Source organism: Haliotis rubra, unplaced genomic scaffold, assembly GCF_003918875.1.
Source record: "Haliotis rubra isolate DU_JTF1 unplaced genomic scaffold, ASM391887v1 Scf840, whole genome shotgun sequence".
NCBI lineage: Eukaryota > Metazoa > Mollusca > Gastropoda > Lepetellida > Haliotidae > Haliotis > Haliotis rubra.
This window is the reverse complement of record NW_025767569.1, coordinates 149-25002: the sequence shown is the minus strand read 5'-3', so window position 1 is coordinate 25002 and position 24854 is coordinate 149. Positions and strand designations below refer to the sequence as shown.

Genomic DNA, 24854 nt, shown 5'->3' with positions numbered 1-24854 from the left:
CCAGCTCGGGTTAGTGACCATGTCGAACTCCAGAGATGTTGTCTATGGTATAACTAGCCTCATCGCCGTTAAATGCACGCACTACTGCTGTAGTCGCAAAGCGTTAGCTTCGTATTCAAGCCTATCACCCAGCGGCCTGGTAAAGCGGCGTGTTCCGTGAGCAACTTCGAAGTCGAGCAGTACGCAGAACCTGTTCCCGTGCGGCTTAGGCGATGGCCTTTTCACCGTCCGTGATCTTAGATAACTGGTCTGCCGTGAAGGCATACCCAATCGCAGCGACTTGGTCGATTTGCTGATGCCCTGGTACACGTCATTGACGCGCGTTCTCCCTCGCTTTTCCAGAGGTCCCTGTGGCAGTGAAACCGCGTAAGCTGTCGTCGATACTCAGCACCTCGTTACCGGTGATCTTGATGGTGGTTTTCTTGATGATGGCTCGACCTACGTTCCGCACTAGCTCACGTGTGTCGTTGGTGGAGGTCAACGTGAGGTTGAACGCCAGTCGAACAGTGCCTGGTACAATGAGGTCATTCGCGCCAAGGTTTGGAAATCTAACCAGCAGCGTTTGATTCTGGTCTATCTTGCTGGGGTTGTTGGTGATGGTCACCGACTGGCGCACGGCTTTGATACCTAGGGGCTCTCTCGATCTTCTGAAAGGATCTAGTTTTCTACCATACATTGTTATATAAATGAAATATATAAGTTTTAATACTGAAAATAATGGCTGAAGGCGGTCATGAAGAAATACCTATGGAGGATATGTGGGATGATACCCTGGATGATGAAACCTCATTCTCGCAAGGTAACGAACTCGTGAAGCAGGCCGTCAACGGGTTTTACGATAGTTTAAAAGAGGATAGAAATTACATAGAGCCGTGGGGGCGAGACTATACCAAGTTTTTTGTCGATAGCAAGGGCACGCTGCGATTGAAGGCTAACCCGGATATCGATCTCATGAATAAACGCACGAGAGAACCGCTTGCCTTATCAACACTTGGCAGTCGCCATGGGGGTGACTTGATCCGCGATGAACTAGGCTTCGTAGATTACGGTGGCGCACGACCTAAAGCCCTTCCCCTTCAAGATCTGCAAGACATCAGGGGCGCCACATCGGATCAAGACATGATTGATAACATTGAAAAGCTGTTGGCCACCTACCACAACAAACCCTTACCCGGATTCGAATTTACCGCTCGGGAACTGCGGGGGTTGGACAATGCCATGCAAACCATTCGCGGACATCTCGTGAACAACACAGCCAAACTGGACGCGATAGACGACCACATCGCCCGTGAAAAGGCCAAACTCGGTGAAACGGAGGACGAGTCTATGAAAGCCACCATCGAGGAACGAATACGTAATTTGGAAGAGGAAAAGAAGACCCGGCTTGAAGCGGCATCCTCCTTCCGAGAACAGCTTCGATCCCAGGTCAGCCGTGTGCGGGAAACCATTGATCGAGTCCTCTACCAGGACACCACGCTAGCTGACAAGATCCGAATCCTGTTCCGGGAGCAAGGGATCACCATCGCCAGCATTCTGACTGCATTGGGCTTCATCATATCAACCCTGGTGGTGTCATTAACGCCTGCCGGCGGTACCCCCACACCTCCAAGTGGTGACAAACCAAGTGGGGGTGTTAAATCCTGGATAAAAAAACTCGGGGAAGCCCTGGCTAAACTGGCTGGTAAGGCCGCCGAAGCCCTACCCGGCATCCTGGGTAGCATCGTCTCGTGGTTGCTGAGCGCTCTGGCTAAAACTACCACGTGGCTCAGTCAAAACCTGTGGGCAGCCATAGTCGCCGTGGTGGGTTTGGTGTACGTAGCGGCTAAGGAATTTTTAACCAAATAAGTCCCAAAGCTACCCCACCAACCACCATAGCTGTTTTACGGTCGATGTGTTGCTGATTGGACGCCTGAACGTGTTCAGGCTGTGGGGGTGACCCCACAGGGGGTGTTGGTTGAATCCTAGGCTCCGGGGGTGGCGCCACTATACCCGTTTCACCAGTCGTGGGTGGTGGGACGTGGGGGACGTTGACATCGAGGTTGACGCCCAACTTTTGACCCGCCGTGGCTATGACTATTTCGTTGTTGTAGCCCACCACTTTTTTTACTCTCAGTTGCATATCGCTCGGAGCCATGTACAGTCCCACGTCGAACACGTAGTCGACTTTCGACCTGGCGTATTCCCACATGTCTTGGTAGCGTTTGATGGCACTCGGGAGATCAACTGGAGCATTGATAGCATCCTCAACGTTGACAACGAACTGTTTCTGAGCGTCGTAAGCAGTCCCCTTGCCTAGGATATTGGAACGCGTTTGCGTCTGCGCACTCAACAGCGCCCACACGTACGTTCGAATCGAGTCGTTTAATCTGATTACCCCGGCACGAGTAAACCCTTTCGATGTGTCCAGCATGAACTTTTTCCAGTCATCCGCTGCCCCCTGCTCGAACCTCCAGACTCGGTAATCCTTGCTGTCGTCGAATGCCATGTAACGGTCATCCCACTAGTTCGTTGTGAGGTGATGATACGACTTGTAATCCCATTCTTTCAACTTCTCGCTGGCTTCCACGAGGGGCATGTTGTGAACGATGGGGATACCCAACCCGTGGTTCGGTCCCGGCAAACGCCAATCCGTCTTCGTGTTTAGTTCGAATTTGTTGCAAATACGTTCGTAGGCCCGTCTATCGTACTGGTTGTTTACTGCATTCCACGCCTTTTCCTGTGGGCGCGGCGCTGATCTCTTTGAGGATACGCCTGACCTGGTAGTACCGTGAAACGTGAACACAGACTGACTCAGCGGTCCACGCCGGTGTCGGTTAATGTCACACCACACCCGTTGTAGCGCACCACCGCGGCGAAGTTGAGTTGATTCTGCCAGAACTGCATCGGTCTGTTGAGCCAAGCGTGAACTACCTTAGCGTTAGTCACCGAAATTTATACTTGTGGAACACATCTATGAACTGGGTGTTGAAATACAACCCATGAGCAACCACGATCTTCATGTGGGGGAAATCTACGTCCTGTTTAGGATAAAACACTCCCGGCTTGTACATTTTAAAACTATTATATAATGAGCATATATACTCTAACATGTACATAACACTTCCAGGAATAACGAGCGGTGAGGCCGTTCAGCTGACGCATGCGATCGATAACACGTCGGGTCAACTCTAAGTCGCACTGTGTGATATCACCTACCTACCGCGATGGGCTAACATCAACGCTAGCAACAATAAACTGTTCATAGATGGCGTCTGCAATCAGATAACTGACGGTTACTACAGTGTGTGCTCTCTAAACGACGAGGTCTTCAAACCATTGGGAGCCGAACTCAAGATGAACGACTCAAACGGTACAGTGGTGTTATTTAACAACGGAAGAAACTCCTTGAGGCTCGGCCGACCATTGGCGAGGACACTCGGTATGCAGCCTGACGAGACTACCGCCACAGGCACTAAGTTACCCGACCTAGTACCGTATCGTGAGCTGTGCATTCATCTCAGCCAGGTTAGCACAACGGACAACATTCAAGGGGGTCACCCTTCCACTATACTGAGAGCCGTACCGGTGAAAACGGAGAAATACAACGACGGTAGAACCGAGTCGTTTTCACCTCGGCAGTATAAGAGGTTAACCCAGGGCAACATCCCTGAGCTGATAATATCGGTGTTAGATATAAATCATAATCTCGTGAATATAGGATACCTCAGCATAACCCTGCACATAAAATGACCAGCGCACAAGGTCCCGGAATGAAGTTGAAAAAATGCATCAATGTGGGGATCTCCGACCTCGGGGACACACGCGGATTCGACGACCCCGGAGTAGATGGTAAATTGTACGCCTTGCAACTTAAAAACAGCATTTACAAACGCGTTGAAGTCCCCTCCAATGGTGGTACTAGCAACCTAAGTGAAATAGTAGATACTTCAAGAGCGGTTGTCAACACATGGTACACCCTAGTCCGCACCGGTGATGATAAATGGATGATATACCCATCGTTCGGAGGCAAACTGTTCGACTTAGAAGATGTTGAGAGCACTACCGTCGCCCGAAACAAGCCATATACGCTCGTCTTCACCGATGATGATAAGTGGGTGTTATTACCCGATAAAGTCGACTGGTTTCTCAATATTAGGCTCGGCTCCCCTTACGTGTTCACGGATAACAAAGACAACCACCTAAACAAAGTCGTGAACAACGGAACCCTGCTCGTGGCCTACGTTCCGACTCAGAGACGTAGCGTAGTCATCAGCCCACTCGCCAGTATGGCAGCCCTCATGCTATCGAGTAAAGCGGGCATGCAAAACGTGGTATTGCAGTTGGTGTCTGAATTCGAAGGCGTGGTCACCATCCTGGAGAGTCTACCGGCGAACTCAACACTGGTCATCCAAGTCTACCTAGGGGAACCTTCGCAGGATGATGTTGAAATCGTGAAGGGGGTCAAACTACGGTGGGGGAAACAACAACAGTATCACGTTTGCAACGTTTACGTGCGGGTGGGTGTCGACTCCAAAACCAGTCTGCAGGGTGTCACCGTGGTCGTGGAAGACACTATATCACTAACCAAGATATTCCTACCCGACAACATACACTTCATGGGGGTGAAGTGCACCCCTGAACCATTATCAGAAAACCAGTTGGAAATTATATCGTAATAGTATTATAGCAATGTCTTGGCTTCACCCCAACGCTACGCTTAACGATCTAGGGGACACGGAGGGATTCGATCAGCCTGGTGAGGAAGACACCTTATACATCCTGCACTTCAAAGACAACGTGTATAGGCGGGTGTCGTTATCAGATTTTAAAGAACCCAAATGGATAATCAACTTAACCTTCCCCTCACCTTATATCTCATTTAAGGAAAGTAATTATATCTCTGAAATTAAAAATAGAGGTATCATACCCTCGTGTTTCGTTCCGGGCCGTCATACAAGTGTTGGGCTAACTCAGTCCGGTATGTTAAATGCATACCAAGGGGGTGAGTTAGAGTATACCTCATTCGGCTCGTAGTATTGCATATTCCGGTATGACCCCAGGTTCCACACTCATCATAGAATTCCATATCCGTGTACTTTCTGTTAGTAAAGAACAACAACTTTTACACGGGTGACAGTACACTGAGTACCCAGAACAATAACCGACGTTACCGTATCATCATACTAACGGACCCCCTCAACAGGTTCTATAACCTACTCAATAAACCCCCTTCTATGGGGTTCGTGTGGATGCAGAGTTACCTATTCACTTCGAACTATTTTCCCAAACAGTGATTTATACCTTATAAGTTTCAAGTTAGTTGATCGACTGTTAACTGAAACCCAATTAAAATATCTTTTGTAATATATATTATAGGATGGGGCTGTACCCAGGCATAGATGAAGTAGCGAAGACCCTGGAAACCGTAGACGGGTTCCGCTTGAGACAGTTATGTGATGTAAAACGTCAATTAGAACAAGACCGCGACAAGCGGAAAGCACTATATAAGAAGTACCATAGAGCTTTCAATGCCGTGGACGGGACTGATACTACCCTTATGGCAACCAGCATGGGACTAGGGGCTGCAGGTGTTGGGTTATTAGCTACCATCGTGGCGCTTACCTATAGTGCTAGGCCTTGAAATAACAGCTGGGGTGACAGGGTGTTAGGGTTGGTGCTTAAGTTTGCATCACGCAGACTGCATCGTAAAGGCGTTGAAACACGATGAAATTAGAATTCTAGCTGAAGCAAAGCTGAACACGGTAAGCGACCGTATTTCAGCGGCACTCACTGACAACAAAATCTCAGAGGAGGAGTTTCGTTTGATCCTCTCTGAACTCACAAAATATGACAAAATGAAACAAGAGATTCGATCCAAGTCTCGTAAGTCTACTATAAGCGAGGACGAGAAAAAAAAGTACATAGAACAGGGGATACAAAAAGCCCGGCAAGCCTTTATTACGAACACCAAAGAGATCATAGGCGATTCACATTAAACTGTTTCATTGAGGTCAACGTGACATAGCGGCACGTGGACATAGATAAAATGAAAATAAAATCAGACGAACCTACCTTGTACTACTTGATGGGCCAGACAGAGGACTATTGATCCTGTCAGTGGCACGTGATGTGTGGGTGCACCCGTTAAATTGACCTACTTCAGCTAAGTCCGCGGTAGCTCAGTCGGTTGAGTGGTGCGACCCCATTATGTATAGTCTGCGCAAGCTGTACATGTGGGTTCGTATCCCGCCGTCACGAATGTGTGATGTGAGGTTCTCTCACGGTGAGAGACACAATTCCCCTTGGGAGGAAGCGCAATACATTTCTATTTCTCCCTTGGGGAATTGTGGCTGCCGGGGACATTTTACTAGTAGGGGTAATGGCAGCAAGAGCTAAGGGTCCGACCAAAGCCTTATTTGGGAATTAAGGCTTTGCAGAGGCTTTTGTTGGACTTGATCTCGGACTATCATTCCCTCTACTACTGGACCAGACAATCCAGTCATCAACAGCATTAGCATCGATCTGCGCAATTGGGAACCGATGACGTGTCAACCAAGTCAGCGAGCCTGATCACCCGATCCCGTTAGTCGCCTCTTACAACAAGCATAGTCACCTATTGTGGCAAGCATGGGTTGCTGAAGACCTACTCTACCCCAGATCTTCATCAGACTTGATGTTATTTACGATGACATTTGTATATTTTTCTAAAGGAATCAATAAAACATATTCTACAATTCTGATATTGTGATACTGATTGAGGAGGGCCTAGCTGGTCCATTGTCATACTGTCTAACCGTCGCTACACAACTAAACAAACTGGTTCAGTCGAAGTCTTCATTCCAAGAGTGGGGGCGGTGGGATAACCCATTTGTTACGGTATATATTTTACTCTTCACACCAAAGACCAGTTCGATGGTACAATGTTTGAAGCCCACTACTGGTGTCCCCCACCGTGATATTGCTGGAATATTGCTAAAGGGCGGTATAAACCCATACACACTCACTCACTCACTCCGCATGTGATATCAAAATGTAACTGTATTTTGTCCACAGATAATCGTAATGAACGTCACTCACTCTATCTGGCTGTCGGTCAGCTCTGTGTACTGGACGTTGACAACGGACATGTTGTCCTTCCTGAGATCGTCGACGGGGATGTAGCGATCTCCACTGAAGGTGACGCCGGTGGGACGGCTGTTCTGGAACTGCAGCCACAACACCTGCAGCAAGGGAGCAACTGTAACTCACACAACTGTAGCTCACACAACTGTAACACACACTGTAACTCACACAACTAACTCACACAACTGTAACACACACTGTAACTCCCACAACTGTAACTCACACTGTAACTCAAACAACTAACTCACACAACTGTAACACACACTGTAACTCACACAACTGTAACTCACACAACTGTAACACACACTGTAACTCACACAACTAACTCACACAACTGTAACACACACTGTAACTCACACAACTGTAACACACACTGTAATTCACACAACTAACTCACACACTGTAACTCACACAACTGTAACACACACTGTAACTCACACAACTGTAACTCACACAACTGTAACACACACTGTAACTCACACAACTAACTCACACAACTGTAACACACTGTAACTCACACAACTGTAACACACACTGTAACTCACACAACTGTAACACACACTGTAACTCACACAACTAACTCACACAACCTGTAACACACACTGTAACTCACACAACTGTAACACACACTGTAACTCACACAACTAACTCACACAACTGTAACACACACTGTAACTCACACAACTGTAACTCACACAACTGTAACTCACACAACTGTAGCTCACACAACTAACTCACAGAACTGTAACACACACTGTAACTCACACAACTGTAACACACACTGTAACTCACACAACTAACTCACACAACTGTAACTCACACAACTAACTCACACAACTGTAACACACACACTGTAACTCACACAACTGTAACACACAGTGTAACTCACACAACTGTAACACACACTGTAACTCACACAACTGTAACACACACTGTAACTCACACAACTGTAACACACACTGTAACTCACACAACTAACTCACACAACTGTAACACACACTGTAACTCACACAACTGTAACTCACACAACTGTAACACACACTGTAACTCACACAACTGTAACTCACACAACTAACTCACACAACTGTAACTCACACAACTGTAACACACACTGTAACTCACACAACTGTAACACACACTGTAACTCACACAACTAACTCACACAACTGTAAAACACACTGTAACTCACACAACTGTAACTCACACAACTGTAACTCACACAACTAACTCACACAACTGTAACACACACTGTAACACACACTGTAACTCACACAACTGTAACACACACTGTACTCACACAACTAACTCACACAACTGTAACACACTGTAACTCACACAACTGTAACACACACTGTAACTCACACAACTGTAACACACACTGTAACTCACACAACTGTAACACACACAACTGTAACTCACACAACTAACTCACACAACTGTAACACACTGTAACTCACACAACTGTAACACACACTGTAACTCACACAACTGTAACACACTCTGTAACTCACACAACTGTAACTCACACAACTAACTCACACAACTGTAACACACACTGTAACTCACACAACTGTAACACACTGTAACTCACACAACTAACTCACACAACTGTAACACACACTGTAACTCACACAACTGTAACTCACACAACTAACTCACACAACTGTAACACACACTGTAACACACACTGTAACTCACACAACTGTAACACACACTGTAACTCACACAACTAACTCACACAACTGTAACTCACACACTGTAACTCACACCTTCAGACATCTCAGATAATGTTGTCCGAATTCTGGTGACTTGTACCTAGGTTATCTCTGATGTCTTGCGTGTATTGTCACCAGTATAATTTAACTGTAAATTTAGATAAACCTAAAGTGGTTATCTTTGAAAACGGCAGAGTTCTTTCGAGGGGCGAAAAATGGTATTTTGATGGCAATGTTATCGAATGTGTCTCATCTTATAGATATTTAGGTGTGGTATTTTCTAGGAATCTAACTTGGAATAAGCAGTTTATTAGTTCATTATTGCAATCTGGAAAAGCATTATTTGTCAAAGCTTAGACCATTACCATATAATGTTTTCTTTAAGGTTTTTGATAGTGAAGAGATGTCAATTTTCTTGAATGGTTCTGAAATATGGGGACTAGACTTTGATTTTGAATGTAAGATGAGCAGTGTTATTGAAGGAGTTCATGTTCAAGCATGTAAATATTTTCTTGGTGTGAAAACGTCAACTTCAACGATGTTGTTCGTGGCAAGTGTGGGAGATACCCGGTATATATCTTTGCCTATAAGTGTTGTATAAAATATTGGTATAAACTGCTATCCATGCCAAACTCACGCTTGCCCAAGAAATGTTATAACATGGTAATATTAGATATGAGGCATGGTAAATGTAATTGGGCTTCAAAACTGAGAAATATGTAGTTTTCTGACTAAAATTGATATTTTATACTTATCCTGACTCATGCTAATTAAGCTTAACATCGTCTTGCGAATGATAGTGAAACACTTGAAATCCCTTGAAGTTCCCTTCTTAAAAAGCGGACATAAATTCACTCACCCATGAGTAGTCTCCCTTTCCTCCCTTTTGGCGCCCTTTTTGGTCACATGACCAAACATGTTTTGTCACTCTCTCCGTATGTATGCCTGACACCCGGATTTACAGGGAAATCCAGAGTGCCATAAGAGGGGAGGTAGGTAGCTAACCTCATGAGTCAGGATAAGTATAAAATATCAATTTTAGTCTGAAAATTACATATTTCTCCTTATCCTGACTCATGCTAATTATGCTTGCAGAATCCTTCCGAAATGGTGGTGGGTCAGGCCACGTTCTGGATTCACTAGCTGTTGATTTACGTCCGGTATTACCCCCCATGGGAACTTATGACAGCACTGTTGAAGATTCTGTTCTTTCAACTTCTCTCTGATGAGTCTGGGGGGAACCACAACTTGTCAGATTTCTTCCGAAACTTCTCCTGACATTTTCGTGTGGATTTTAGATATACTACTATTCCATTAGTTATCTGTTGCAACTCCATCTCTTGATGCACACATCAACTGGAGATGCGACCCTTCTTCATGTACAAGTATGTCCTATACAAGTACAGGGTCTAGCAGTCATGCTAGTCTGTCCTAGACATGTGCGTAGACTTATAGCCATTGCTCTCCAGAGCGTTGGTTTTCACAAGTCACGTGATAAAAGGGGTGAGATTTTCTCAGCGCCTTTGTGGAACCATTAGTTGTTGTGCTACAACAAGTGACCCAAACTGGTGAATGCCTGAGACGTCTTCAGTGCCAAACACCGTGTTCGATCTCCAAAAGCAGCCCTCCATTATTGTTGTAATCGAGCAGTTTCCATACAGAGCAAGTGTTGATGTCAGGGCTCTGCCTTCATGTGGGTTGGAGGCAAGATGTACGATGTCACGATGTCTTGATTCAAATCATGTTCATTCAAAGTCCAGAGCATGTATTTCTGACGTCCGTGCAGCTGTTGCTAGGGCGATCAGGAACAGCATTCTCTGAGTTAGTAGTTCAAAGGATGTCCGTCCTAGAGGCATCACTGGTCAGATGTTGTAGAAATATGTTGAAATCCAAGGCAGGAGCCTTAAATTTCTTTTTGTTGGTCTTCCACCTTGAACGAACATAGTAGTGCCAGAATCTCAGGTACTTTGGTCAGCTTGATACCCGTTTTCATGGTAATAACTGTACTGAGGGCAGCCAAGTAAGTTGAGAGTGTTGAACCTTTTAAGTGTCTCGTCTGTTGTAGATGACATAGGTATTCCGCCTTTTGAGGATGTGTTGCTTTCACTGCTGTAAAGCCTTTCCTCTTTGCATACTTTTCAAATCTCTGCCACTTGTCGTCGTACAAGTTGCGAGTTGATCTGCGTAGAGCTAGTGTAACTGCTTTCGCTGCTCTGGCGGAGTACCCTCTGGTCATCAGGCAAGCTTTAATATGCTCCACGCGTGTAACTGGAACAGTGTTGGGTTCCCGTGAGCTTGCTTGGTGTTTGGATGGACGAGTAGGTTCGACCACTCTGGTAGTTTCAGGGTTGGACTTCAGAGTTCTTGTATGAGGAGGAGAAACCATACCCTCGCTGGCCAATAGGACATGGCCAAAATCAGTTGCAACGTAGTCCTCTGCTTGATTTTCTGTAGTACTTGTGGTAGCAGTGCAGGAGGTGGAAACGTGTAAACGTTTAGTCCTTCCCATGAGATGCTTAGAGCGTCTGTTGCCCATGCCTGAGGATCTGGAATCGGTGAGACAAATGTTGGTAGCTGTTTGTTGAACTTTGTTGCAAACAGGTCTATTTTTTTAAGGGATCCTATAGTCTGTATGATGAAGAACTGGAATGCTTCTGGATGCAGCATCCATTCCGTCGGGGCATCTGCTATGACATTCTTTGCTCTCGGAATGTGACATGCCTTCCTGTAGATGTTCAGGTTGTTGACTATGCTGAACAGGAGAAAGCTGAGTTGTAGCAGAATTGTTGATCTCGTTGACCCTTGTTTGTTGATGTAAAACGCCACTGTGGAGTTGTCCGTGTGTACCATGAGTCGTGCGTTCTTGAGTGCGCTGGACCAGTGTTGAAAGGCGTTGATTATTGCTTTCATCTCAAACAGATTGATGTGTGACATCTGATCCTGACTCGACTACTTCCCTGCTGCCACTTCGTTGTTGAAGTGCGCACCCCATCCTTGTAGGGAGGCATCCACGTAAAGATGAGTATTGCAAACCGGCTCTGTCAAAAAGGTTCCTCCGCAAACATTCGACTTCCAAGTCCACCATAGGAGATATGGTTTCATGCTGTCTGGTAGTATTAACGGATCTAGGCTGTCTAAGTGGGCGTTCACAAATACTTGTAGTGGGCGCAACTGTAGCCTCCCTCTGTGAGTCATGTCTTGAGCTGAGGTGAGTAGACCTAGCATGCTTTGCCAAGCATGAAGTGTCAATGGAGAGAGCATTGCTTGAGATATCATCTGTTGTATCTTGACCCATCGATCCTCTGGAACGACTATGCAATTCACTGGTGTGATGAGTCGAATTCCTAGAAATTGCACATCTTTTTTCGGCTCCAGTTCCGACTTGAGGAGATTTACAAGCCATCCTAGTTGGGTGAGCAGCCTGATGGTGAAGTCTCGTTGCAGTCGGAGCTGAGGAAGATGTATCATCTTGAATTCTGCTGGTCTGCGTAGATACTCCCGGTTGAACTTCCTCATGTTGTAGATAAGCTGAAATTTCTCCTTGTAATTCTTCTTCGGTACGAGGAAAATTGGGGAGTAGAACCCGGGCGTGATGAGATCTTGATCTATCTCTTCTACTCCCTCTTTGTCAAGTAGGCTCTTGATAGCGTCGTCCAGTTTCTCTATCTGGTCGGCTGCATAGTTGAAGGCCATCGGGTTGCTTGTGAACGGAAGGGTGGCTTCCAACTGTATCTTGTACCCTCTGCGCAGTATCTGGGACTCATAGTCGTCTTGTAAGATTCCCCAATTTTCCCCAGTACTGTTGAAGACGTCCACCCACTGTCGAAGGTTGTACAGGAACAGCTGGGGGTGGAAGACACCAGTCGTTCCGAACCTGGCCTTCAGCGCGCTTGATTCCTCTTGCACCCCTAGGTGCTCGGCCTCTTCCAGGGTTACCTCTAGGAGCTCCGGTTGGGCGAAGAAAGGAGCCTCTTCCTCCTTTCATGCTGGAATACTTCTGTTCTCTGGGTCTCTGAACTCCTGCAAACTTGGATTTGTTGGAGTAGCGTTAGGATGTCTTATGAATCACATTAGCCAAGATGTTGATGGATTTAATAATCATAACCTCCCTTGTGTCGTGAGAGACTTCTCTGGCGACTTCTTCAACTCCTCCTCCAAAGATGTAAGATGCTGCACATGGGGCTCTGTATAAGGACTTGGTGAAGCGTTCACTCCAAGTGCATCCTGACAATAACCCTTGTCTTCTCAGGAGAGTCAGGCCGCTGATGTGGATGCTCAATGCTCCGACATAAACTAATGGTCCCTTTTCTGCATTAGTAGAGCGGAGTATATCATCCGGTCATCTTCGGCCGAGGAATTCTTGAACTTCGAGATCAGTGTTTCATTGATAGCCCTCGATCTGGCTAATCCGAAGTAGGTATGTCTGGTGATTGTATCCAGCTGCGCTAACTTCTTATCCTCAATCTTGTAAGTTCTCTGACGGGAGTCGGTGATAATCTTGTAGTCATCATCAACGTCTGGAGCCTTCTGAAAGGGTTCCATCCTATGTAGAGGGAATTTACTGGCGTTGAACTTCGCAAATATACAAGGATATGTGCCGTATAGGGACCCAGGTGCTCTCACAACCGTCCTCAAGGGCGAAGAAGGAGAGAGTGACAAACATGTCTGGTCATGTGACCAAAAGGGCGCCAAAGGGAGGAAAGGGAGACTACTTGTGGGTGAGTGAGTTTACGTCCGCTTTTAGAAGGAACTTCAAGAGATTTCAAGTGTCCACTATCATTCGCATGGCGGAGACAAGCATAATTAGCATAGTCAGGATAAGGAAAAATGTGCTATTTAAAATGGGATTTGGCTTTGTTTGCGATCACCAGTGTATTGATAATATTCAGTCATTTTTATCAGAATTTATGGATAGAGCTAAGTCATAGTAAATGTATTTATCAGCAAGTTTGGCATACATCTTTGTCACAAGGTTCTAAAACATATAATTATTCTATGTACAAGTTAAACTTATATCCAGAGCATTATATTAAGCATATAACTATTCGAAAATTTCGTGTCGCTTTAGCTAAGTTTAGATGTAGTTCTCACCAACTGAAAACTGAGATGGGTAGATATTCAAATGTCCCAAGAAATAAAAGATCTTGTGAACAATGTCGAAGATGAGTACCACTTCTTGTTAGTATGCAAGGCTTATGTCGATTTACGTGAACAGTTTATTGCTAGGAAATACTACGTATTTCAAACATTAGCTAAATTTAATCTTTTAATGTCAAGTGATAAGTGATCTTATAAGAAAGTTGGCTATGCAATTAAGAAAAAATCTGTTAATGTAGGCAATATGTATTGTGGCTGCTGTACAACTGCTGTGTCATGGGCCGATGGCCTACGTCTCTTGCTGAATAAAACACTATTGAATTGACTGCATTGTCAGAGGGTGTTTGGGGTGACTGCAGTGTCAGAGGGTGTTTGGGGTGACTGCAGTGTCAGAGGGTGTTTGGGGTGACTGCAGTGTCAGAGGGTGTTTGGGGTGACTGCAGTGTCAGAGGGTGTTTGGGGTGACTGCAGTGTCAGAGGGTGTTTGGGGTGACTGCAGTGTCAGAGGGTGTTTGGGGTGACTGCATTGTCAGAGGGTGTTTGGGGTGACTGCAGTGTCAGAGGGTGTTTAGGGTGACTGCAGTGTCAGAGGGTGTTTAGGGTGTTTAGGGTGACTGCAGTGTCAGAGGGTGTTTGGGGTGACTGCAGTGTCAGAGGGTGTTTGGGGTGACTGCAGTGTCAGAGGGTGTTTGGGGTGACTGCAGTGTCAGAGGGTGTTTGGGGTGACTGCAGTGTCAGAGGGTGTTTGGGGTGACTGCAGTGTCAGAGGGTGTTTGGGGTGACTGCAGTGTCAGAGGGTGTTTGGGGCGACTGCAGTGTCAGAGGGTGTTTGGGGTGACTGCAGTGTCAGAGGGTGTTTGGGGCGACTGCAGTGTCAGAGGGGGTGTTTGGGGTGACTGCAGTGTCAGAGGGGGTGTTTAGGGTGACTGCAGTGTCAGAGGGTGTTTGGGGTGACTGCAGTGTCAGAGGGTGTTTGGGGTGACTGCAGTGTCAGAGGGTGTTTGGGGTGAGCAGTGTGCAGTGTCAGAGGGTGTTTGGGGTGACTGCAGTGTCAGAGGGTGTTTGGGGTGACTGCAGTGTCAGAGGAGGTGTTTGGGGTGACTGCAGTGTCAGAGGGTGTTTAGACTGCAGTGTCAGAGGGTGTTTGGGGTGACTGCAGTGTCAGAGGATGTTTTGGGGTGACTGCAGTGTCAGAGAGGTGTTGGGGTGTTGTCTGGTGCTGGAGTGACTGGTGCAGTGTCAGAGGGCGTTGTCTGGGATGACTGGAGTTGTCTGAGTGGTGTGTTTGGGGTGCTGAGTTGTCTGTGTGTTCAGAGGCTGGAGTTGCCTGGAGTGTGTTTGGGGGTGCTGGAGTTGTCTGGTGGTGTGTTTTGGGGTGCTGGAGTTGTCTGGTGGTGTGTTTGGGGTGCTGGAGTTGTCTGGTGGTGTGTTTGGGGTGCTGGAGTTGTCTGGTGGTGTGTTTGGGGTGCTGGAGTTGTCTGGTGGTGTGTTTGGTGTGCTGGAGTTGTCTGGTGGTGTGTTTGGGGTGCTGGAGTTGTCTGCGTGTGTGTTTGGGGTGCTGGAGTTGTCTGGTGGTGTGTTTGGTGTGCTGGAGTTGTCTGGTGGTGTGTTTGGGGTGCTGGAGTTGTCTGGTGGTGTGTTTGGGGTGCTGGAGTTGTCTGGTGGTGTGTTTGGTGTGCTGGAGTTGTCTGGTGGGTGTGTTTGGGGTGCTGGAGTTGTCTGGTGGTGTGTTTGGTGTGCTGGAGTTGTCTGGTGGTGTGTTTGGTGTGCTGGAGTTGTCTGGTGGTGTGTTTGGGGGTGCTGGAGTTGTCTGGGTGGTGTGTTTGGGGTGCTGGAGTTGTCTGGTGGTGTGTTTGGGGTGCTGGAGTTGTCTGGTGGTGTGTTTAGGGTGCTGGAGTTGTCTGGTGGTGTGTTTGGGGTGCTGGAATTGTCTGGTGGTGTGTTTGGGGTGCTGGAGTTGTCTGGTGGTGTGTTTGGGGTGCTGGAGTTGTCTGGTGGTGTGTTTGGGGTGCTGGAGTTGTCTGGTGGTGTGTTTGGGGTGCTGGAGTTGTCTGGTGGTATCTTTGGTGTCATTGTGCTCCTGTGCGTTGGGGGAAGTTGTCAAAGAGGTGGGGATGACTGGTATGCCATATTTTTCAGTCACAGTTTCAAAACCATAGCTCTTATGAACAGAATCACACACTTTTTTCAAGCTCAATATTTGATATTGCTTGAACTGTCACTTGGGTGTGTCTCTCACTCACTCACCCACACACTGCCATCCTTACGTTTTGTAACGGGTATCCCGCCTGAGTGAGGGCATGTATGGTGTAGTTGACACTCAGGTTGTAACAGGGATCTGCGAATGTGGCCCGGCCAACAGGTCGAACATCAGCACGCTGTCGCTGTAGTTCCTGCCCAATCGTGCAAAGCTCCTCCAGTGTAGGCAGCGTCTGATTGGCTACATGCCTCCGCTGAGCATCGGTCAAGTCCCCGGATGTCCAGAAAGGGTCATTCTGAAGAAAGGTAAAAATTGTTGTCAGTGCTTAATTCACATGCTCAACAGTTTCCATGCACAGAATGAAACCTCAGTTGTCTTAACCTCGTTAATCTGTAAACCTGCCTTTGTTGACGATAAATACCTAAACATTTGTTGGCTTGGTGGTGTTCATTTTGACGAGGTTGCTGGAGACTGTCAAGTGTCATAATCTGAATGATTTTACGAGATAACAATGTCCACAGAGTGTCAGTGTGTTATACATAAGCATGAACTTGCTGGAGACAGGCTTGACTTTCAGTATCTCTGTATTTAACAAAACAGTTCCGTAATGGCCAATTATCAACTAATTAATCTGACCATTTTCAAAAGTTTTGTCAACTCTTAATGAATCTCGATATTTCACCATGTACATAATCTTCTTAATCACCAAACTGTTTATCCAGAGAAGTGGTGGCATGGACTATGTCCATATTTGCAATCTTTACATAAATTACAAGAAGGGAGGTAATTCAGTTGAGTTGGTCGACTTGATATATAATGTTGCACACAGCAATATTCCAGCTATGTAGCAGAAGTCTGTAAATAATTGAGTCTGGATCAGACAGTCCAGTGATCAACAGAATGAGCATTGATTGACACAATTGGGAGGGATGACATGTGTCCAACCAAGTCAGCGAAGTCTGACCACCAGATCCCAACAATGAGTGCGTCTTTTCACGACAAGCATGGGTTGCTGAAGACCAATTCTAACCAGATCTTCACCGGTATTTTCAGTTGAGTAACCACACCTCACAGCAAAGTCACACAGTGAAGGTGGCTTTCAGTGTTCAGCAAATACTCACTTGTAAAACCACGAGCCAGCATCCAGCCTTTTCAGATCTGACATGTTGAAAGAGCGGCCGGATCATCATTTACCCGGTCTGGGAAAACTTCTTTAATATTTGTTGTCCTCTCAAACTCTTGTCATGGAGGATGAAGGGCACACAGTCCAAACTGAAACAGACAGAAGACATCAGTGATTGTGTGTTTGTTTGTTGTTCAACACAAGTTACAGCAATATTCCAGCTTTAGTGCAGTGGTCTGAGTCTCATCAAATCTGTACCAGATCCAGAGATCGATATTGTGAGCAGCTACACATCACAGTATAATGACACTGAGGCTGATTGTTTTGGGCGTCTCTTCAAAAGCAGCATGGATTGGCCAATTCTAACAATGAATCCCTACTTGCGGTAACTGTAAGGCAGATTCTACACCCAGCACAACCAGTCTTCATACACAGGTAGAGACTGATGACACTTTCAGCTTGTAATACACTAGAGGTAACTGTAAAAAGGCAGATTCTACACTGTTTTCCCAGACTTTTCACAACCAGTCTTCATACACAGGTGCCAGAGCAACTGATGACACTTCCTGTTGAACTTTCGTAATACACTAGAGGTAACTATAAGGCATATTCTACTATTTCCACCAGCGTTCTTCTTACACAACCAGTCTTCATACAACTGGTAGAGCTGTCACAGACAAAACTCAATGTCTTGTAATACACTAGAGGTAACTGTAAAGGCAGATTCTACACCCAGCACAACACAATCTTCATACACATGCAGGTTGAACTGATAACACCTCCAGCTTGTAATACACTAGAGGTAACTGTAAAGGCAGATTCTACACCCAGCACAACCAGTCTTCTTGAACACAGGTAGATCTGATGTCTACTTCCAAAATGTAATACACTAGAGGTAACTATACAAAACCCAACATTCTATATATACACGCACACACAAGCCAGTCTTCATACACAGGTAGAACCAGCCGACACTTCCAGCACACATACCCGCTGTGTCTGCTTTAGTCTACAAGATGAGGAGCAACACAACCCACAACTTACACAAGTGTGCGAATACTAATGAATTGCGTGTTTTGGTAAACTTACGTCATTGACAGATTACAATTGAAAATTAAAACAACAATGTCTTTATGTTTTAACTAAATGCCTATATGTTCACAATCCAATGCTACGTACCGCCATACATAAACATACATAATTAGGCCGATTTGAATAGAGTAATAACTGAGATAACCAGATGTAATTCAACTCATTAAAAATTTAGCACCAGACAAGAACAACTAGTCAACCTTCGTTGACTAGAGATTCCCTACAAGGGAAGGGAGGTAACTCTGTGTAATCTGTCTGACTACAGACCGTGTCACAACTGGTTGGGTCTATTATTGTGAAGGGGTGCACCATTGTCAGTTGTTTGTCAACATTTCCGAATAGTCGAGACAGGTGGACCTTTGTCCTAACTTTCTTTAAAAGAGAAGCTTCCGTTTGATGTTTCCGATTCGGACTGTAACGAATCCATGTATGAATGCAACATTAATAACATTCTCTGCTATCCTATTTAATGAAGTTAACTCGACCGCCCTATTGTGCCATTTGACATCCAGGGTCATGCATATGTAGAGTAGCTCAGGTGAAGCTGAACAAGCTGTAGCATCTCCACAATGAACGACAAAGTCATATTTTGAAGAAGAATCCAGCCCTGTACATCACATGGCCTGAGCAAAACCTGGGACTCCCCATTCTCACATGCCTAGCATCAGTAACGGACATTGTGAGGGACGATTCAAACAAAAGTCAAGGAACATAGTCTCTTCTTAAAGACATAGTGAGGAACTGTTTCCTGGTAGGGAAAAACAGTTTCCGGACGGAGGATGTTTCTTACACTCACACCTGAGCTGCCACGTCACTCTCCCTTGCTGCACGCCGTACACCCATCCTGGTAGGCAAAGTCATATGCCATCAGGGTATTCTCTGGTAAAATCTACAAACAGGAAAGGTATGTATCTTAGAAAACTTGCTGCAGCTGCGTTACTCAACACGCCGTACACGCCATCCTGGTAGAGCAAAGTCATATGCCATCAGGGTATTCTCGGGTAAAATCTACAAACAGGAAGGTATGTATCTTAGAAACCCTTGCTGCAGCTGTCCTTGCTGCAGGTGCGTTACTCAACACGCCATGGTGTAGAGTGATTACACTGTTATCACAGACCTGTAGCATGTTGGAAGTTGTTGAGATGCTCTTTCCTCCAGTTTGAACCATTACTCCACTTTACTGAAACCTCCATACAGAGGGGCCTGGGTTTTACATGGTGCAGATGTGCAGGTTTAATGTATCAAATACTTAACCTCTAAAAATTATGTCATTTTCTGAATAAAATTGATATTTTATACTTATCCTGACTCATGCTCTTTTGCTTGTCTTCTTCTTCTTGCGAACATAGTGGAACACTTGTATCTCCCTAATTGAAGCTCCTTCAATGTAAAATCACTAATTGGTACTCACCAAGAGTTGCCTCCCTCTTCCAAATGCGCGGGAAAGGAGGCGCCACCTCTTCCCTCATGCTTCACTCTCTCCTGTTTTAGCGAGCCCAACACTTGAATCTTCTGGGAAATCCAAAGTGTTATGTGGGGAGGATGGGAGGGCTTACCTCATGAGCCAGGATAAGTATAAAATATCAATTTTATTCAGAAAATTACATATTTTTCCTTATCCTGACTCATGCTCTTTTGCTTGTAAAATCCTACGGAAACGGAGGTGGGAAAACAGAATACTTTGGACTTAAATAATTAGTGATTTAAATATATATGTAATAACCCCCTACGGGAACTTCATAATGGCACTGAATTAGGATAATTCCTGCTACTATAAAACATAAGTTCTACCAGCTGCCATAGATGGGGGTACTACAATATTTAGATACTATAATAATAGTAATAATGGTATAAAAAGCGACTCCAAAGTGGAGAAGCGACCCAATGTACACATCAGTACTGGGCTTAAGACTAATGTAGACTTAAGATATGTATATAATTAGCACAAAACTCCGTAGAGTTATAAGCTAGATGATACTGGTATGATATATACATAATAATCTCGTGAGACTATGTCTCATCATCTACGAGGGACTGTCAACTGCTGTGCGAGGACCATGGGACCGAAATGGTGAATACCTGAGACGTCCTCGGTGGTGATATCTCTCAGATAGTGGTTAGCAAACACCATGTCGGATTTCCAAAAGCAGCCCTCCATAATGGTATTCAACGAGCAATTTCCGTGTAGAGCGAGTGTGGAAGCCAGTGCTCTGATTTCATGGGGATTAGATGCTCTTGGAGGGTCGAGTCCTGCAGCCTTGTAGGCACGAAGTATGACAGTTCTGATCCATATCGATATGGTGGTACGAGAGACTTCGGACTTAGTCGCTGTCGATAGAGGGATGAATAACCGCTTGAGTTGTCGTCGCCTCGTTTTGGATCGTTGTAGATAGATTTTGAGTGCTCTGACTGGACATAGAGATAGGTCAAGCGTATCTTGAGGTCCGAGAATTGAGGACTGACTGACTGAGTGAGTTTGGTTTTACGCCGCTTTTAGCAATATTCCAGCAATATCACGGCGGGGGACACCAGAAATGGGCTTCACTCATTGTACCCATGTGGGGATTCGAACCCGGGTCTTCGGCGCGACAAGCCAACGCTTTAACCACTAGACTACCCCACCGCCCCCCGAGAATTGAGGAGAGTGCAGGGACATGGAATAATCTGTATGGTTGACCTGGCAATTGATTCTTGGCTATAAAGTCCCATCGCAGTCCCATATGCACTATGTTTTGATTGTCGTCAAAACGTATTCTCTTATAATCTAGTGCGTGAATTTCTGACATCCTGGCTGCCGTTGCTAAGGATAACAGGAACAATGTTTTCTGTGACAGAAATTCAAAGGTTGTTGATTCCAGTGGTTCATAGGCCTCACTTGTGAGGTGTTGGAGCACTATATTTAGATCCCATGCTGGAGCGCGAAATCTCTGTTTCTGATCCTCCAATCGGAATGAACGTAGTAAGGCCAGTAACTCTGGCGTTTTGGTTAACTTGACACCCGTTCTCATAGTTATCACAGAACTTAGAGCTGCGAGATATGTTGACAATGTCGAGACGTTTAGTTTGTCGTAGGTAACACAGATAGTCAGCCACTTTTGGATGTGTAGCATTTCTCGCTGTAAATCCCTTTTAGCAGAATCCCTTTTAGCAAAACTGTGCCACTTGTCGTCATACAAGTTGCGCGTAGAATTGCGTAAAGCAAGCGTGACTGCTTTCGCCGCTCTGGCTGAATAACCTCTCTTGTTTAGACACACTTTAATACAGTCCATACGTGAAGTTGGAATGCTTCTGGGTTTCCGTGCACTTGTTTGGTGTGAGGATGTATTAGTAGATTCGAGCGCTTTGGTAGCTCTAGTGTTGGTTGTCCGATTTCTTGAATTAGAATGGGAAACCACGTTCTCGCTGGCCAGTAGGGCGCGACCAAAATCAGTTGGAGGCTCTGCGTTTGTCTGATTTTCTGTAACACTTGTGGAATTAGCGCTGGCGGCGGAAACGCGTACGCGTTGAGGCCTTCCCAGGATATGCTTAGTGCGTCCGTTGCCCACGCTTGTGGATCCGGGACTGGTGATACGAATGTTGTTAGCTGATTGTTGAAGCGAGTGGCGAATAGGTCTACTAGCGGAGCTCCTATTTCCTTGATAATCTGTGCAAAGATTTCTGTATGGAGCATCCATTCTGTCGGTGACGGTAGATGTGGCCGAGAGAGTGCGTCTGCTAGTACATTCTTGGCTCCCGGAATGTGGCATGCTCTGACATGTATGTTGAGATCGTCGATTAGATCGAACAGTTGAAAGCATAGAGTCAATAGGTTCAATGATCTCGTTGAGCCTTGTTTGTTTACATAAAACGCCACTGTTGAGTTGTCGGTGTGAATCATCAGATGCGCATTCTGTAGAATGGTGCTCCAATGTAGTAGGGCGTTGATTACTGCTTTCATTTCTAGCATGTTTATGTGCAGCTTGCTCTCTTGCTGGTTCCATAACCCTGATGCCGTCCGGTTGGCGAGATGAGCTCCCCAACCTTGGAGCGACGCGTCTACATAGAGATGGGTTTTGAATTCCGGCTCTGTTAAATAGATGCCTTCGCAGACATTCGACCTCCTGGTCCACCATAGTAGATGAGGTCTGATGTGTTTCGGTAGACTGAATGGTTGTAGGTCGTCGAGATGAGCGTTGATGAGGACCTGTAACGGACGTAACTGTAGTCTGCCTCTGACTGTCATGTCTTGGGCTGACGTGAGGAGACCCAACAGACTCTGCCATTGTCGTAGTGGTAGCGGAGAGAGTAAGGCTTGTGGGATGGTCTGTTGGATCTTGAGCCATCGGTCCTCTGGTACGACGATACGGTTCTGTGTCGTGATAAATCGAATGCCTAGAAATTGCAGATCTTGCGTAGGTTCTAGGTCCGACTTGAGTAGATTTACTAACCATCCTAGCTGTGTTAGTAGCTTGATGATGAAGTTTAACTGTAGTTTGAGACGCTGTGGATCTTGATCTACTTGAATCCCGTCGTCGAGGTAGAACGCACTGCGTAGCCCTAGACGATGTAGGTAAGTGACGATAGGTTTCGTTACTCTTGTGAATAACCAGGGGGCCGATGATATTCCAAATGGGAGTACTCTCCATTGATAATGCAGCCCTTCTAGTGTAAACCGTAGGTATTTCCTGGATTCGGGATGTATCAGGATATGTAGATAAGCATCCTGCAGATCTATACTGGCCATGTAGTCCATGGGACGAATTAGGTGCCGTAGTTGAGGTAGATGTATCATGCGAAACGTTGGCGGTTTGCGTAGATTATCTCTGTTGAACGTGCTCCTGTTGTAAATGAGTCTGAACTTTTCCTTGGAGTTTTTCTTGGGCACTAGGAAAACTGGGGAGTAGAAGCCTGGTTCGATGTTTACTTGATCCAGTACTTCTATGGCCTGCTTGGTTAGGAGAGATGTAACAGCCTCTCTTAACTTTGGTAGTTGTTGCGCCTGGAAGTCGAACTTGTGAGGGTTGACTGTAAGCGGAGGCGTGGCCTGTAGTTGGATTCGATATCCGTGTTGAAGTATGTTGGAGACATATGGGTCTTGTACAATTCCCCAGTTCTCCCAGTGCAGTTGAAGGCGTCCACCCACTTGTGATGGTTGTACTGGAATGGCTGGGGGTGGAAGACTCCCGTCGTTCCGATCCCGTCTTTCATCGTTTATAGTTGCGGGAACCTCTGGGTGCCCTGCCTCTTCCAGATCCTCCTCTGTAGTTGCCATATGGGCGACGAAAAGAATCTTTTTCCTCTTGAACTGACCATCTTCCTGTCCCGTGCTTTCTGTAAGCCGGTAAATTTTGATCTTCCTGAATATCTCTGTGATGTCTGCCTGATGACGCTAGCTAGCGTGTCCATCGACTTTATCATAAGGACTTCCCTTGAATCCTTGGTGACTTCTTTAGAGACTTTATCTATTCCTCCATCGAAGATAGATGGCGTAGACCACGGGGCTGTGTAGAGTGGAGACGTAAACTGTTCACCCCAACTACAGGAAGCGAGGAGACCTTGACGACGAGCCAGAGTTAGCGCTGCGGAGACTGATGTAAGATGATCCGTTAGAAACGGCTGGTCCATCTTCTGCATAAGGAGGGCCGAGTATATCATTCTGTCATCTTCTGATGTAGAATTTTGAAATCTGGTGATGAGAGTCTCATTAATCGTTCTTGATCTGTTAAGGCCGAAGAACATTCTCCTTGTCATGGTTTCGATCTGAACCAGCTTGCGGTCGTCTATCTTGTGCAGGTCTTATTCTTTGCATCGTTGATTACTTTGAAGTTATCGTCGATTTCTTGTGCCTTGAAAAATGGGTCCATATTATGGGTTGAGAACTTTTTGGCGTTGAACTGTGGTAAGCTCTGGGGAATCCCTCGATGACCTTCTAGACGAAGATCACTTGGAGCCTGTAACTGGTGCCCTTCGCGAAGCTTCATCTGAGTCCGGTCCTGGGGAGTGACGACTTGACCTTCGCGAAGGCTGAGGGTCCGAGTCAGAGTCCGGGGATGAGAGGATCTTCCTTCGCGAACCTCTTCGTGAGCGTTGATCATCGGAGTCCGAGGTAGGTGACAATCTAGATGTCCTTTGCAGAGGTGGGCTGTGACGTCCTTCGCGCAGGTGGCTTCCCCAGCGATGACTTGGTGGCAGCCGCTACGTTGACAGGGGTCCCTCTGGGGTGATGTCCACGTTGGAGCCTCACGCAAAGGCTCAGGCTCTGGGCTGGTTGTCTCTCCAGTCCGTAGCGGTCTTCCATCGTCTTCATAATCTGAAGAACCAGGTCGTCTGGGACGGTCTGTGAAGATGTAGTTGGTGCCCTCTCTGCGTTGGTAGCGACGGGACCCTCAGGAAGATCGTCAGACATCAGCATTGGTACATCAGGCTGCGTGTAGATCTGCGCTGACGTCACTGTTTGCCGACACCGGTCGTTTCTTGTGGCGTAGATCAGGTATGATGATCGGCTGATCATCATACAGGCCCAGTTCTGCGACGGGAACAATCTCGG

The 24854-nt window shown here is 46.1% G+C and overlaps 1 protein-coding gene across 1 annotated transcript in view; it reads right to left on the bottom strand.

The window, feature by feature from the left end:
- Nucleotides 1-24617, bottom strand: part of LOC124262493 (glycerophosphodiester phosphodiesterase domain-containing protein 5-like) — a gene marked incomplete at its 5' end in the record, with an annotated part of 36955 nt that extends 12338 nt beyond the window's left edge. Inside the window, 3 exons of the mRNA XM_046696998.1 lie at nt 7057-7199; nt 16181-16408; nt 24382-24617. Of these exons, the coding sequence (XP_046552954.1) occupies nt 7057-7199; nt 16181-16408; nt 24382-24617 (607 nt within the window). The remainder of the gene's footprint in view (nt 1-7056; nt 7200-16180; nt 16409-24381) is intronic.
- Between the last annotated feature and the right edge of the window lie 237 nt (nt 24618-24854).